Source organism: Varanus komodoensis, unplaced genomic scaffold (assembly GCF_004798865.1).
Source record: "Varanus komodoensis strain SLA01 unplaced genomic scaffold, ASM479886v1 scaffold39, whole genome shotgun sequence".
NCBI classification, from domain to species: Eukaryota; Metazoa; Chordata; class Lepidosauria; order Squamata; family Varanidae; genus Varanus; species Varanus komodoensis.
In genome coordinates, this window is record NW_025335922.1 from 7,758,056 (window position 1) to 7,773,245 (window position 15,190).

Consider the following 15,190-nt stretch of genomic DNA (forward strand, 5'->3'; position numbering starts at 1 on the left):
GTGGTACATTCTGTACCTATTTCACTACACAGAAAGACTAGTTGGACATCATTACTGCATCCTGTAGGACAGAGCTGGGGAACCTCTTTCAGCTGAAGGATTGAATTCAGTTTCCAAGATGCTCTTAGAGATGCATTTCACAGATGGATGGGGGGAAAGCGCAGGGGCAGGGGCAGGGCAATCCGGGTGCAGCTAAAATACCAAAAATATCTTGTCCGGCATTCTGTTCACACTCTGGCTACTCAACTGCCCCATGGGAAGGGCAGAGGCAGGACAGGAGTGTGTCCTCACACCTTTCTTACCCAGGAACTGGAACATGTAGGCATCCTGCTTCTAGTACTGGAGGCAGTGTGGAAGCATCAGGATTACTAGCATTATCCTCCAGGATTTTGTCCAATCCCCTTTGAAATCCATCTAAAGTAGGTGCTCTCACTACATCATGCGAAGCTGAATTCCATACTTTAAGTATGCCCTGTATGAAGCACTCCTTCCTTTTATCTGTTCTGAATCTCCTGCCACTCAGCTTCATGGAGTGATCCCTTTGGGGTCAAGCGTCACAAGAAATGGAGAAAATATCTCCCTATTCACATTCTCCATACCATGGAGAATTTTGTACACTACTACCGGTTTTACTTTTTTCCTAAGCTGAACAGTCCTAGGCATTGTAACCTTTCCTCACAAGGGAGGTTTTTCAGCCCCTTGATCATTTTGGTTGCCCTTTTCAAATACGTAATATATCACCTAGGCCATGAAGTATTCCAGTCTTGGGAAAAGACCCCAAAGCTCCCTTCACACACTGTTCTTGCGTAGGTTGCCTTCCTGGCCATGCCTTCAGCATCAGGTATACTACGTGGGCCCATCTCTACACATGCAGGTGCTTACATAATCCACAGTGAAGAATTGTATGTAAGGGTAGCTGCTCTAGGTCCTACACATCCTGCAGACCCTTCATGACATACAAGATGATCTAACCATGCTTGTGTTTTCCCTGACTCTGGTGCCTGTGTGGACAGAGTCTGCGGGTTTCCAGATTATCATGATTTTAAGAGAAGGCTAAGCTTTTTTACATATTTTCCTCCTGAATGCTTCAATTCCACACAGTGCAAGGAACACCAATACAATCATAATTTGTGGAAGGTGATGCAGAAGAAATTGCCTGTGATGAGGAAAACCAATAGATAACGAAAAATGAAGGTTGAAAATGGATCAAAGTGGAGGGAATTGAGAAGTAGGGAGAATCTATGAACCACCTTGAAAGCAACATATTTGAAAATTATAGTGAAAATCAGATAGTATGTCATGATCTGAATATTCTGTTTGTTGCAGATTTATTGTGTCTTTCTTTTAAACAGCTTAAGGTTCTATTCTATTTATCTTCACAACAACCTTGTGAGGGAAGTTTGGTGAAAGCTGATGATTGACCCTTTAAGCTTTGTGGCTCAATTTGGATTTCAAACTACTCTGGTTTTAGTCCATTATACAGTCTTTTTCATGTTAGGTTAATTTTATCAGTACATAATTATCAAAATTATTAATTATCAAAACTGCATGAAGGAAAGAAGATAGCTTGAATCAGTTTTCACCAGAAAATTGCTGGTGCACTTTTGGAAAAAGTGATTTAGAAAGTCACTTTTGGAAAACGCACATTTGGAAAGTGGCTTGAATGTAAAGGGTGGGAAAAGAAAAAAGTGGCATTAATTGGTCCTGCTACTACCAAGCTCCATTCCCCATGTCAGTAGGATTGGAATTGGAGCAAGCCACTAGAAAACAGCAGAGAGCTATTGGCATGCTTTGATGGATTTCACAATGGGAGGAAATTAAAACAAAACGAAATGAAACGTAAGAGCCCCCACCCTGCCTATGAAGCAGTCCAATAAGCACAGAGGACACTCATTGTCAGAAGAGAAAGCTAGAAAACAGAATGCAAAAGTGATCTGGCTTCCTTGAGTCTCAGAAAGGTTATAACAAAGGTGGACTGTCACTTTCTTGGGAGCCAAATGTTTCTCTGCTGATGACTCAATGGGCTGAATAACATCTGGGTGCAGACCCAGAACCCAGTGTTGTTTAGAGCCATGGCTTTGGGCAGGGACCCAACTTCAGGGCACCCAATCTTTCACTGCTGGGCAAAACCGACGCAGCTGGTTCCCAGCCAAGGCACTGGCTGGTGGAGTGCTCCTCCAGCCAACACTTAAGTCAGATACCCCACACCTTCCCACATTAGGGAGGAAGTGAGGTGGTCAAAACAAAGGAATCCTGCCTATTATCTCTCATTGCTGAATGGAGATAGCAACAGAGACTTCTCCCCCCATTAGCCTTTAGTAGGGGAACTCACTTGGACCATGCAGGTCAGACGGATCTGCCTGGTGAGCTAAGGCTGGCCTGTTTGCTGGTGTTCCCCAGCCTGTCTTACTGTATTCTGGAGGAATGTGTGCCTAGCAGGTTGGGACCTGGAATAGGAGTACTCCTGTTAAAATAGCCTTCCCCCATCTAGTGCTCTCCAGATGGTTTGAACTACAGTTCCTGGAATTTCAGGCCATTAGACCATTAAAGTGGCTAAGTCTTATAAAGTCCGAAACATCTGGAGAGTTTGGGAAAAGTTGTGTTAAGAGATGCAGATACACTGCTCCATTTTGATGCCAGGCCTGCTGGTGTTCCAACAGCTGACCTGAAAGCATGATGTTATTAACTGCCTATATATAATACAATGGCAAATAGACAGAATGTGTCTTTCCCTTCAAAGCTGTTTATCTCCATCTACTGGTTCAGGTTTGAGAGTGACACTTTCTCCAACCTGTTGTGCAGTAGCATTAGTTTGCTGGTACCAACTTGTTTAGCTGTGGTGACAGCATCAAGATGGCTGGGTGTGTTTAATGTTGTTTGACTGAAGTATGCGTGCTATTTTTCATAAATGTAGCAAATAGAATCAGTTAATTGGGAATGCTGTACACATGTTTGCATGATAATATTTTTAGGACTCCATTCTGACCCCCACCAGATGGCCAATGGCTGTTTGGGAATTATGGGACTTGTAGTCCAACAGCTGTGGCAGGTACCAGGTTGAGGAAGGCTACTGTAGACATATCAGGCGTACTAGTACATTCGGTATTTTGGGGTGGGTTGTGTCCTTTACTGTATAAATTGTCTTTGTTGTATGAATTGTCACATGTAGTTTAGTATCTTCATAAAGAGATTCAGGATATTTTCAGATTAGCTTGTGCCTTATTCATGGAATTGTACAGGTTGTCTTGTCATCGTTGTCTTTTATTTGTAAGTCAGTGATGTTTTCCCTTCTGTCCTTTGTCTTCCTGTGGATGATCTGTTAAGGAAAAACAGACTGAATAGCGCATAATTCCTTCTGACTGGCAGAACTAGGGGACCTTTGTTTGGAAGCGTCCACTAATTTTGGACAGCAATCATGGAAAATAATTAACTTTGAGCAACAAAAATCAGGACTTAATGTACGTAGCTCTTGACTGTGCAGAACTGTTCCTGTTATTTTACCACATTGTTGTAAAAGATGATATTCATGCTTTCACTTTTTTTCCAGTAGTTCATGTATCTTTTTTCTTTTTCCATGTTATTTTGGTATTCTGCAAATATTTGGATTCATCTGCCAGATTTGCATTCTTAACATGTCATTCATGATTGCTTTGTCTTCCCTTTCTTCATTTTTTGACAACATAGTTACAAGCTCCCAGTGTGAAGGGTTTTGATTTTGCAAAGCAACATTTAGGCCAGCACAACAAGGATGACATCCTGATCATACATGAGCCAACTCCTCTCCCGGGACCAATTAAGGACACTACCCCTTCTGAAAATGGTGACCTGCCGAGCCCCAAGACCAAGCTTTCTTCAAAGCCATCCAAGAATGTCCGACACAGAGGGAGGTCAGTTCAGATGATGAGAAATTGCTTGGCACAGATTAAAGTTAATTAGTTACGGAGGATTATTTTGCTATATAAGGGTTTTTCTCGGCTTGAATAGTATTTGCTCAGGGACTTTCCTTTTACATTAATCCACAAGGATTTGTGTCTAGTTCTTTTTTAGGTTCTCTTGCTGGGCTTATTAATTGTGGAAATTTTTCCATTTAGAAGTGTGGGTTGAACCAGCATATGAAGTGTTGTTAATATGATTTAATTGTGCAGCTGAACTTTCTGATGTATAACATGATGACTAAACGGAAAAATATAATACATCACTGCATTTAAAATCCCTTCATCTTACATTTGCTCTTCCCTAATTGGCTAGCCTCTTCTGTCAAGGGTGGAGAATCTCTTTCAGCCCAAGGACCAAATTCAATTTTGGTCTTAGGGATCACATTCTAGTGATGGGCAAGCCAAAGGCAAACACATGGGGTTGGAATCCAGAAATGCCAACCTGCTGTGCAGTGGTTAGATGCTGGTCTTCCAGGGGACCTGGGAAATCCAAGTTCTAATCTCCACATGGCCATAAAGCCCACCAAGTGATGTTGGGCCAGTCATGACCTCTCAGCCTGACCTACCTCACAGCATTGTTGTAAGGCTGGAACTGACTGAGGTTGGACCATTGTCTCTGGCCTTGGATTGGGGAATCTGAAATGCCTAAGACTCCTTCGATGCTATCTAGATTCCATAGCATTGCTCCCTAAAGCTCTTACTGCTAGTAACTTGGGAGTGGGGTTTCACCTTTTAGAATGGAGAAAAGGCTGCATAAACCCACCAAATAATTATTAGCTACGGGAAAGCATTTGGGGCTTGGGAAGAGGGGCATGGCCATCTGGGGAACTCTATAGGGCCAGACTGAAACCCCAAGGTCAGATTTGGCCACCAGGCTTGAAGTTCTCAGCCTCATCTCTGAGGCTTATCTCAGCTCCACACACTTCTTGCATTACTTTTAGGGAACATAAGAGTAGCCAAAAAAAGCTTTTGTTCCCTTCACCCACTTAAAGGGAAGCACCGCCTTGCTTTCTAGCCACACTGCAGACTTCGCATGCCAGGTAAGCATTTCCTCCCATGCCGTTGCATTGAGCATGAAGTCTACAAAAGTGTGCCTGCACATAACTGAGGAATGTCAGTGAAGGGGCACATAGGTCTTTGTGTGAATGTGGGGAGCTAAGATATGGTACAGTGGTACAGTGCCTCTGACTATGGAGGTTCCAGTTTGTTTATTTATCATATACATATCCTGTTTTTCCCCTTTCAAGGAACTCAAGATAGTTTCTGTAGTTCTCCTTTCAATCTTATCCTCACAACAATCTTATCCTCAAAGCAACATCCCTGTGGGGTAAGCTGGGCTGAGAGTTTGTGACTGGTCCTAACCTGGTGAGCTGAGTGGGGACTGGAACCCAGATCTCCTGAGTCCCAGTCCTCCATTCTTAAATACTGTGACATACTGGCTCTCATATGATGTACAATTTCATTACTAACTAACAGAAGTTAGGAGGGTGGCTTTCATGATGCAAACAAGAAGAAGCTAAAATAATCTCAGAGTAAAAATAGAGTACAATGCAGCGAATAAAACATGAGTATAGAGTCAAAAGTCTGCTTCAAAGAACAAAGAGCAGAGCATTAAACCAATTAGAAATCACTAAGGAGAGGAATAAATAAATTACAGTTCTCCCTATGCCAAATGACTGCAGACATTAAAACTCCTGGGAAATAATAAAAAGGTCTTAGCTTGGTGTTGGAAAGGCACTGAAGATTCTCCAGGCCTTCTTTTTCATGTCCGTGAATGGCAATCAACCATCTCTGCCATGATTTTTCTCATAATAGTATCTTGCTTCTGTGAATTCTGTGCCTTAATTATGTGTAAAAGAAGCAGTACTTCCCTTTATCTGTCCTGAAGCTATTGCTAATAATTCAGTGAACTATTACATGTTATTGAATGGATGGCAGAACAAAGGAAGGTTTGTTCAGAGGGAAAGACATTGTGGCCAGTGTGGTGTTGTGGTTAAGAGCATGGAACTGGGACTCAGACAATCTGGGTTTTGGTCCTAGGTGACTTTGAGCCAGCCAAAGACTCTCAGCCTAACCTACCTCACAGAGTTGTTATGGGGATAGCATAGCAAGAAGAATTATTATGTAAATGAGTTTTTTTAATAAAAAGTCAGGGTGTAGATCAAATAAGTAAATATTTGATGTGCCGTCTGGTACACCTCTACAAGTATCCTCCGGGCGTGGGCTGAAGGCAGTGGTTGCAATAAGGCAGCTTGAATGAAGCAAATTTGGATCTGGTCAGCACACCTGAATGAGAAGATGCCTGGAAACACTAACAGCCACCTTAGTTCGGTCACTAAGGATGTAATTCTGTGGAGTTGAAATAACCCTCTGCTTCCCCACTGCTTTTTTGTCATCCCGTAGCAGATCTCAGAGGGAGAGGGGAGGAGGATGAAGTGGATCCAGGATACTTCAGTTTCCTCCTGTCCTTGATGCCCCAAATGCTTCTTGTTCTCCCTTTCCAAGCAGCAGCGTTGCCCGTCCAATTCCCAGCTCTGAAGTCAGAATGCTGCCTCCAAGCTCAGAACTGGGAATCTGAATTGTTCTGTATCTGTTAAGGTCCATAGGATTGTTCCCAGCAAAAAATAAATGCTATGCCATGGTTTATTTTTAATTTCTCCCGGGTTTTTGTACCTGCAGAGTTTCCCCCTCGGATGCTGACTCCACTGCAAGTGACCAATCAAGTGGTCGAGAAACAGGAGAAGAAATGACTCGAACACAGACAGCTGTGAATGAGGTCAAACCTCACAGAGTCGGCAGGTCTGGTACGTTACATCCTTTTATGCTACAGCTTTCATAATGTGAAGAATTTATACCCATGTCTTTTCACAAATAACACAGGTGGGCCAAGAAGATGGAAACTACTGGATAATTTTAGCTAGATACAGCTTGTAATAGATTCATGTGGCCCTTGCCTTAAAGTGTCACAGCTTGTACAAGTTTCGCACACATGAAAGAATGTACAATCTGCATGGAATCCATATATAATCTGCTTTGGCATCCTCAATAATTTCAGGTTTATGGCTGCAACTTGCTCATATCAGCGGATAGTGATGGAAGGTCTTGGATCAAAGACTAAAATTGGGGAGGCATTCAGCAGATACTACAGTGCAACCCAAATATAATTGCCTTCTATTAAACCAGAGCAATTTCTGTCATTTAGCTAATGTTCCTACTGAGCGGGCCCCAAGAAACATTGTATTTGACTGTGCCAGTTAGTGGAACAATTGTGATATTAAAACTGAGATGTCTGAAGAATTGTGTGAATTTCATCCCATATCGGATTTGGACCTTCAGCAAAACAAACATGTCATACCTTCCCCAAGGATACAGGTGGTAGAGCTCACATTTAAAAGCAGCTCTACGTGGGAAATTCCCTCATGTCAGGATAAAACATTCTGGCACAGAAGCATGCAGTCCTCCGCATTCATTCTGCAGTGGAGATACACTCATAAAAGACCCATGCCATGTACATTTCTGAAACATTTGAATCAACTTGCTGTGTTTTTTTCCTGTAATTATGAGCTGCCCAGAGGTGCTATGGCACGATAGGGCGGCATACAAATGTTTTAAATAAATAAATAAATTAAATAAACTCCCAGTTTTTAACATTTAGGAATAGGTATGCCAGAATAATTTTCAGCAGGCTCTGGCTCTTTCTTTTGTCATTGTTTGCTGAATTATAATGCACTGCTTTTATCTTTTTTCTGAATGCTGCCAGGAGTAAATAGAGTGGGTAAGTGTGCAAAAGAATGTGTGAATTCTAAAGCATGCACTGAGAGAGACTTAACAGCAAAAGTTTGTAGTGTGGCTTTCGGTGTCCAAGGTTGGTATTGTGATGCTTTCTCAGTGTGGAGTGGTGGTTAAAGTGTTGGACTGGGGCCCCAGGAGATCTGGGTTCTAGTTCTTACTTGGCCATGGCGTTCGCTGAGTGCCTTGAGGCAGTCACTCATTCTCAGCCTAACCTACCTCACAGGGTTGTTGTGGTGCAGATAAAATTGAGTGGCGAGAGAGCCCTCTTACAGAGGCCAACACCTTACCAAATGTGTGTGGTGTTCCTGCTCCCTGGGGCCAATCATATGAGATTGGTGGCTTCTGGTGTAGGCCTAAGTGGGAGCTGTTCCCCCTGGTCTGCTCCTAAGTGATATACATTCTCACCTGTAAGTGTGGACATTGTTGTCCCTGACTTCCCTGCTCACCTGCCTCTGGTTTTGGTGCTAGTTACTATATCTTGGGTGAAGGTTGCCTGCTGGTTGGCAGGACTGGAAATGAATTTTACTTGCATTTGCATTTGCTTTTGCCATTAGCCTCTCCAAGTAATGTTTTTGCCTCCTTCATCACAATATGTGTAGTTTATTGTTAAAGAAACACTATTTTATGTTTCTGTAAGTCTGAGGCCAGTCTTTCCCCATCCTCTTTCAAGCAGGTCAAGACAAGAGGCTTTTAACTGCCATCTTTATTATGTTAAACCTGGTTAGCTAGGCTGGCTTTGTGATTAGAAAAAGGAGTATTGCAGAAGTCATTAACAAAAGACACCAGTAAAGTTAGAATACCAGCTATTAGGTAAATAGGGTTTATGCTAATATGTTGGTTCTAAATGGAATGCCTCTCCTCTCTTCCCAACCAAAAGGAGTTAGCTCCACCCTCAGGGTGGTTCTTGCTGCTTACAGGCCAGATGGTGGGAATGTTGGATCCTACGCATTTGGTCTTCTCTTTAGATCTGATGCTGGACTATGGGATTGATTGTATTACCTGCACCCTCATGTGGTTCTACCTGTTTAACAGTGTTTCCCACAAAACCATATGTGGTTCGGTTCTCACCAGCCACGTGGCTTACTTCAGAACATACTGGCATTGGCATTTCAGCTAATAATTGCAGCCCTGCCTTTACTCCCAGTTGTAATTCATACTCGGTGGTTATTCCAAGTTAGATTGCTGTCATGTGCTCTGGTGGGGCTGTCTTCGGAGATGGCTTAGAAACTGTAGCTTGTGCAAATGTGGCAGCTGGATTAATTGCAGGGACCGGAAGATCTGAATATATAATACCACTTCTGGCCCACTTACACTGGTTGCCTGTATGGTTTTGAGCCAAACTGAAGATAGTGCTTTTCACTTAAGCCTTAAAAGTCTTTCCTGGTGCCTCTCCTGGCATAAATCTAGCTATATACTGTGTTCTTTATCTCTTTACTTAAGATTTTTATATACTGTCCAACTACTATTGTCTTGGGATGGTTTTACATTAAAAACAAGAAAAAAATAAAGCATAGCATCCAGTAGTAAAATCATACATTAAAAACCTAATCAGCTTTTAAAATAATGGGTAAATAAAAAGGTTTTAGTCTGCGTTATCCGAGGCTCTTCTCCAGGGGCCTTCTCCTAGGAAGGCTTGGAGGATGGTAAGCATTGGGAGAACCTTCTCAGTGGTAGCCGCCCCTCTGCCCCAGTCATGGAACTTTCTCCTGTGGCCTGCATTCTCCTCTTTTTAGCACCAGGTTAAGACTTTCCTCGACTTCCAGGCATTTGACATTAAATGCTGAACTTGTTAATGGCTCCTGGGATTTACAGCTGATGGTTTAAAACATTTATACTTTTGTTTGTTAGTTTTATGCTACGTATTTCCAGGTTTTAAATGTTGCAAACCATCCGGAGAGCTTTGGTGCTTGGGTACTAGATAAATGTAGCACTGCTGTTTTCACTGCTGCCCACAGTGAAATTGTTGGAGACTTCAGACTAGATCCATGGCAAGGGTGGGCTGCAGGGTTTGCCTGCCCAGTTGTCACTCTAGCCCATCCTGGGTGCTGGAACATGTGGCCAACGGTGTAAGTTTGGGCGGTGATGAGTCAGAGTCCTGCTTTACTCATTTCTGTTGGTATTATGGCCATCTGTTTTCGTAGTCATTCAAATGATATCATTCAAATGATGAAACACTATTTGATCCAGAAGATTTTGAGAAAGGTGACATACCATAGATCTTGACTGACAAACAGAAAACAAACCAATGCAGGCTTTCTCCCTTTTTATCTGCACTTGTAATTCAGGCCCTCCAGATATCAGTAATGGAACAGAGCAACACTCTTCAGCCTCCATTTTTGAGCATGTGGACAGAATGTCACGCTCCTCAGAAGTCAGCAGAAGGGTCCCGAGCAAGATCCAGTTGATTGCCATGCAGCCCATAGCGGCACCTCCAGCACAAAAGCAACCACTTTCTGATCGAGTGGCAGAGACCAACAAAATTAATAAGGAGGTAATCCGTTTGGTAAAATGTTTCACAGCCATGATAAGTAGATTAAAATTGCACACTACTGACTCAAAGTGGTTTAAGAGATTTTTCCCTCTTCCACTCTCACAGAAATACAGTTCCCAAAATTCCCTAGAGAACAACAAAACAAATGTTTAGTGCTCTCCTTGGACCACAGTTTCCAGTATTCCCTTGGAGTCACTCCCAATGAAAAGGCACAGGAGAATTAGCTGCACTCAGAGATGTGTAGACCGAACAAACACGAAGTGTGGCTAGTTCTTACTGCTATGCAGTCAAAACGGAAATATTTGGCCTATGTCTCTACCTTGGTTTTAACTTGTTCACATGTGTGTGCAAGGACATGCATGCATGTCCATGCACACACACACATTACATGCACTTTATCGTGTAAGCTGGTAGTGTGCTCTAGGTCCCCTCTGAGTTCGTTGTGGCTCTGCTTTTATGGCAGCCTGCAGGATCTGGCATTTGCTGTTTGTCATGCATTTTTATCAGCACTCTGTGCTCTTTCTTAATTGCCCTTGCTGTGTTAATCATCATGCTGTGTGTAATCATTCTTCTCCCTGGAACGTCTGTGGGTGAATTACAAGCTGGAGAATGAGATATAACTGGGAAGTGTAAGTGGGAAGTATGTTCACTATTTCTCTTGTGATACTTCTCTACATGATGGATTTCTTTCACTGTGCATTCCAGAACATATTTAATGCTTCTCACTTTTCCCCTTGAAAGATCCAAACAGCTCTGAGGCATAAATCTGAAATCGAGCATCACCGCAACAAGATCCGACTTCGAGCCAAGCGCAAAGGACACTATGAGTTTCCAATTGTGGATGATATGGTGATAATTGATACCAAAGAGCAGCAAAGAATGTACCGCAAGGCACAGATGCAGATAGACAAGATTTTAGACCCTGGTGGCAATATGCCTACTGTTTTCATAGAGCCCAGGAAGAGGTAAGGATGCGAGAGAGGAGGCTGGGGGTGTATGCATGTGTGAGAGAGAGAGTTTGGAAAGGAATTAATTCTCTGATAATGTGAAATGTGTGAACTCCTGCGTTATTTATTCTGTGAAGCTCATACAAGATGCTAATTAATGCAGGAAGCCTTACTTGCAAAAGGGAAAAGGTACAGGCATAACATAAGACATGAGATACTGATCTAGAGGTGTAAAAGCATTTAGCATGCTTGTTTCTGTTTTGCTTTTTAATACATCTCAAACATCTAAGCAGCATATTTAGTTAATCTGAGAGGGGCTTCCTTCATGCAAGCCTCCCATAGCATTAAGATTCCCGAATTGGAGACCACCTTTTGGTGCCCTTCTTTCTAGTTGACAGTGACCACCAGCAGAGCCTTTTTGGTAGTCTGTGGATGATCATGGAGCACCATCTCCTGTGATGGTCACGTGGATGGCTTGCAGCTGTCCTTGTCTTTTGAAAACAGGTCAAGGCTGTTGTGTTTCACTGGGTCTTCAGATAAATTTTCCTCCATTAAGGTTTCTTTCCCCGCTAACAAACAAACATACTCTGGCCCCTTTCTTCTGTTAGACTATTGTTACTTTATTAGCATGACCTATTTGTAATACCATTGGGTAGAACAGCAGGATAAAAATAAAACTGGAAACAAAGGATGAAGCATTTTCCTGATTCCCTTAGGTCTAGGCTGCTGGTCAATTCAGTCAGAAAATACAGTATTCCATTAAGGACGCTGTTCATCTTCAGTAGGAATGGCCATGTGCAATGTGCCTACTATTTATTTTTTATTTATTGGTAACTCCGCAGCAAAAGGTCTCAGAGAGGCTTGCTAAAATAAAAACAATAAAACACAGCATGAAAAACAGTAAACAGTGGAGTGGGCGTAATATAGAGCACCTAGACCAATAAAAGAACTGAAAGGCCTGGGCAAATAAAAAAAGATTTTTTTTCTTTTCTACAGTTCACATTCTACAAACTCAAGCATTCAGAAATATACAACATTGGAAAAACTCAGAAAGACCCACAGTCCCAGATCTGTTAGTGCTTGTAAATTTTAACAAGACCAGTTTGGTATTTTATTTATTTTTATTATAGTTCCCGAGCCAAACGTTCTCCAAAGCAGCGTCGGAGGCATCAGATGAATGGAAGTCCAATGGATGCTGACAAAGACAGACTAATCACAACTGACAGTGACGGGACATACAAGAGGCCTCCAGGAGTCAATAACTCTGCCTATATTGTAAGTTTTAACCATTTGGAAAGTGATGTGCTTATAAGGCGGAGATGGGCATTTGGTTTCCTTCGACTCTAGTTCAAATGTATTGCAGGAACACATGATAAAGTAGGAATACGGATCATCTCATCTTCCAGAGGTTGCTAGAGTGTGTATCTCATGATAGTTTACTATTGGTTTTGCTCAGTAGGGCTGATGGGAGTTACTGGCCAGAAACAGCTGGAGGGTCACATGGCCCCGTAGCTGATGCAGCTGCTTGGGATTCACAATCATACTGAGTAGTCCTGCTCCATCTTTCATTACTTATGAAATATATTTCCTGCTTTTATGATAATGAGCCCAATATAGAGCACACTATATTAGTTGGGGTGCAACTAATAAAACCAAATAACAGCAAACGAAAGAATCAAATGGGTGAACAGTAACATGGATAATGCTGTGTTTATAAATAATGGCTTGTGCAGTGGAACAAAATTCAGTCAAAAGGCTGGATGAACAAATAGCTCTTTGTTGATCCAAAAGATTGTAAGATTTGGCACCAGCAGTATATTCTAGGGGAGGGAGTTCCACATTCAGGGAGCCTATATCAGGTATGCCCTCTCTTGTCCAGGTGGGTATCAAACTCTAGGAAGATATGGTACCATCAAGTTGACATCTGCACTAGGCCTTAGTATCCAAGCAGGTACAAAAGCCAGCTGCCATAATTCCACCAGGTATGCAGATGCTAACCTGTGCATTGCTTTGTAGGTCAGCATAAGCATCTTGAACCCGTAGCTTTTTGGTGACCAGTACAAGGCTGTCCTGCCCATCTAGACAGACAGCAGGTATAATGAGGAACAAAAGAAAATACTTGATTCACGTAAGACCTATGCCAACTCAAAACAGTGCTTCTGCAGTCTGATACCCTGAGGTGGGGCCAGCATGTGTTCCCAGCCACACACAGACTGCGAGTCAAAGTTAGAATGCCTGGATAGGTGTGCTCATTGTTGTTTTGAGTTGTTATTAAGAGGTGCTCTCTGTATGATTTCAATGCCCACAGCAAGGAGTACATTCAGTTCCCTCGATATCTCCTCTACAAAGCACATACTCTTCTCTTTTTAGCCTCATCTCCTGTGTAGAAAAAATGCAGATAGCAGATGAATATTATGGCTCTTTTGAACTTGGGTATAATGTGCAAAATGCAGATAGAATGCTAGTGAAGAGCTTATAGCTAGTCTACAGTGCCTTGTCATAATACTTTCGAGAATATGCAGCAAATCACTATCTATCCACTCTGGAGTGAGGGATGCCATGAATGACCCACATGCATATCCATAATGTGTGTAATCTATCAAACAGAAGTGACGACCTCATAACAAGTAAAGCCACATTGAAAATAGTGGGAGCTTTTGATGTAAGAGCCACTTGGGAAATGCTTTCATCCTCATACCACCATCTTCCTTCCTTTCTTTCATTTATAGTCTGATCCTGATCTTCCTGCAGAACCTCAGACACCTTCTTCAACTGAACTGGGGAAGTACTCAGGCCTTCCCACACACGCTGCTCCATACATCCCTCCACAGCCGTCCATTGAAGAGGCTCGGCAGACGATGCATTCGCTCCTGGATGATGCCTTTGCCCTGGTGGCCCCCAGCAGCCAAGCATCCAGTTCTGCTGCAGTCACGCACCCCGGAGGTTTGGGGGGACAACCAACAAACACTCCTGTTCGAGCAGTGAGGGATACCCCCAGCAGCCAGTGGGGGTCTCCATATGGCCCAGCGCATACAGTAAGCAGCCCAGTTAGTGACCATTTAAAAAATTCCATTTAAAAAATTAAAAAAACAGTTTTAAAACTTGTGAAAGCCAATAGTTACTTCTTGTGTGATGCTCTGTTGTTTAATCTGTTTATTTTGATTTGTAGCCCACTGTATTCCAGAGATTCAGTGTGGGTTTAGAATGGCTGAGGGCAGGGGAGGCATGCTGCATCAGCATCCGTTCCCACAGCAGCCAAGTACATCCCTGTGACAAGCAGGACATGAATGCAAAAACACCCCCCTGTTCATGCTTCACTTGCAGAAATTACATTGCCCAGCAGAACCTTCCGTTCCAGATTATACTCCAGAGGAGAATCCAGCTAAAGCTGCATTAATGCAAGCAGTCGATCAAATGGTTGTGTGTAACTCTTGCACAAATGGGTGTATATAACACTTGGGCAACTTCTCATGCTACTGGTTGCACATTGTGCTTGTGCAACTGGTTGCAGAGCACATTGGGCAGTGGAAAGTTTGGGCAGAGCTCCCCTAATGCAATTTGAGTTTACAGAATGACATTTTTGGATACTGCCTCAAGGTTAGTAGCCATGCATAGCCTTAGTCTCCATGAATGTGTCTGACCTCCTTTTAGAACTCTCCAAGTTAGTGACCATCAGTGCATCTTATAGTAATAAATTCTAGCCTTCATCTGTGCGTTTTGGAAAGAAGTACTTATTTTTATCTGTCCTGTATCTCCCACCATTCAGCTTCATTAAATGATGCGCGGTATTCTGGTATTTTGAAAATTTATCCTCTTTTTCCATAATTTTGTACACTTCTATCACGGTTCACGTATCCCTTACTTTTGTATGAAGTGAAAGTCTCAAACACTAACCTTTCCTCAGTGGTACTTGTTCCTGCCCAGTGATTATTTTGCCCACCCTCCCTTTGCCTTTTCTTGTTCTACAATATTCTTTTTGAGAAGCAGTGACTAGAACTGTACAAAATATTACAAGTGTGTTTACA

The 15,190-nt window shown here is 42.5% G+C and overlaps 1 protein-coding gene across 1 annotated transcript in view; it reads left to right on the forward strand.

Moving 5' to 3' along the window:
- Positions 1 to 15,190, forward strand: part of KIAA1549 (KIAA1549 ortholog) — a 120,993-nt gene that overhangs the window by 97,943 nt on the left and 7,860 nt on the right. Inside the window, exons 11-16 of the mRNA XM_044441160.1 lie at positions 3,685 to 3,887; positions 6,615 to 6,739; positions 10,013 to 10,218; positions 10,960 to 11,183; positions 12,296 to 12,440; positions 13,895 to 14,200. Coding sequence (XP_044297095.1) covers positions 3,685 to 3,887; positions 6,615 to 6,739; positions 10,013 to 10,218; positions 10,960 to 11,183; positions 12,296 to 12,440; positions 13,895 to 14,200 — 1,209 coding nt within the window. The remainder of the gene's footprint in view (positions 1 to 3,684; positions 3,888 to 6,614; positions 6,740 to 10,012; positions 10,219 to 10,959; positions 11,184 to 12,295; positions 12,441 to 13,894; positions 14,201 to 15,190) is intronic.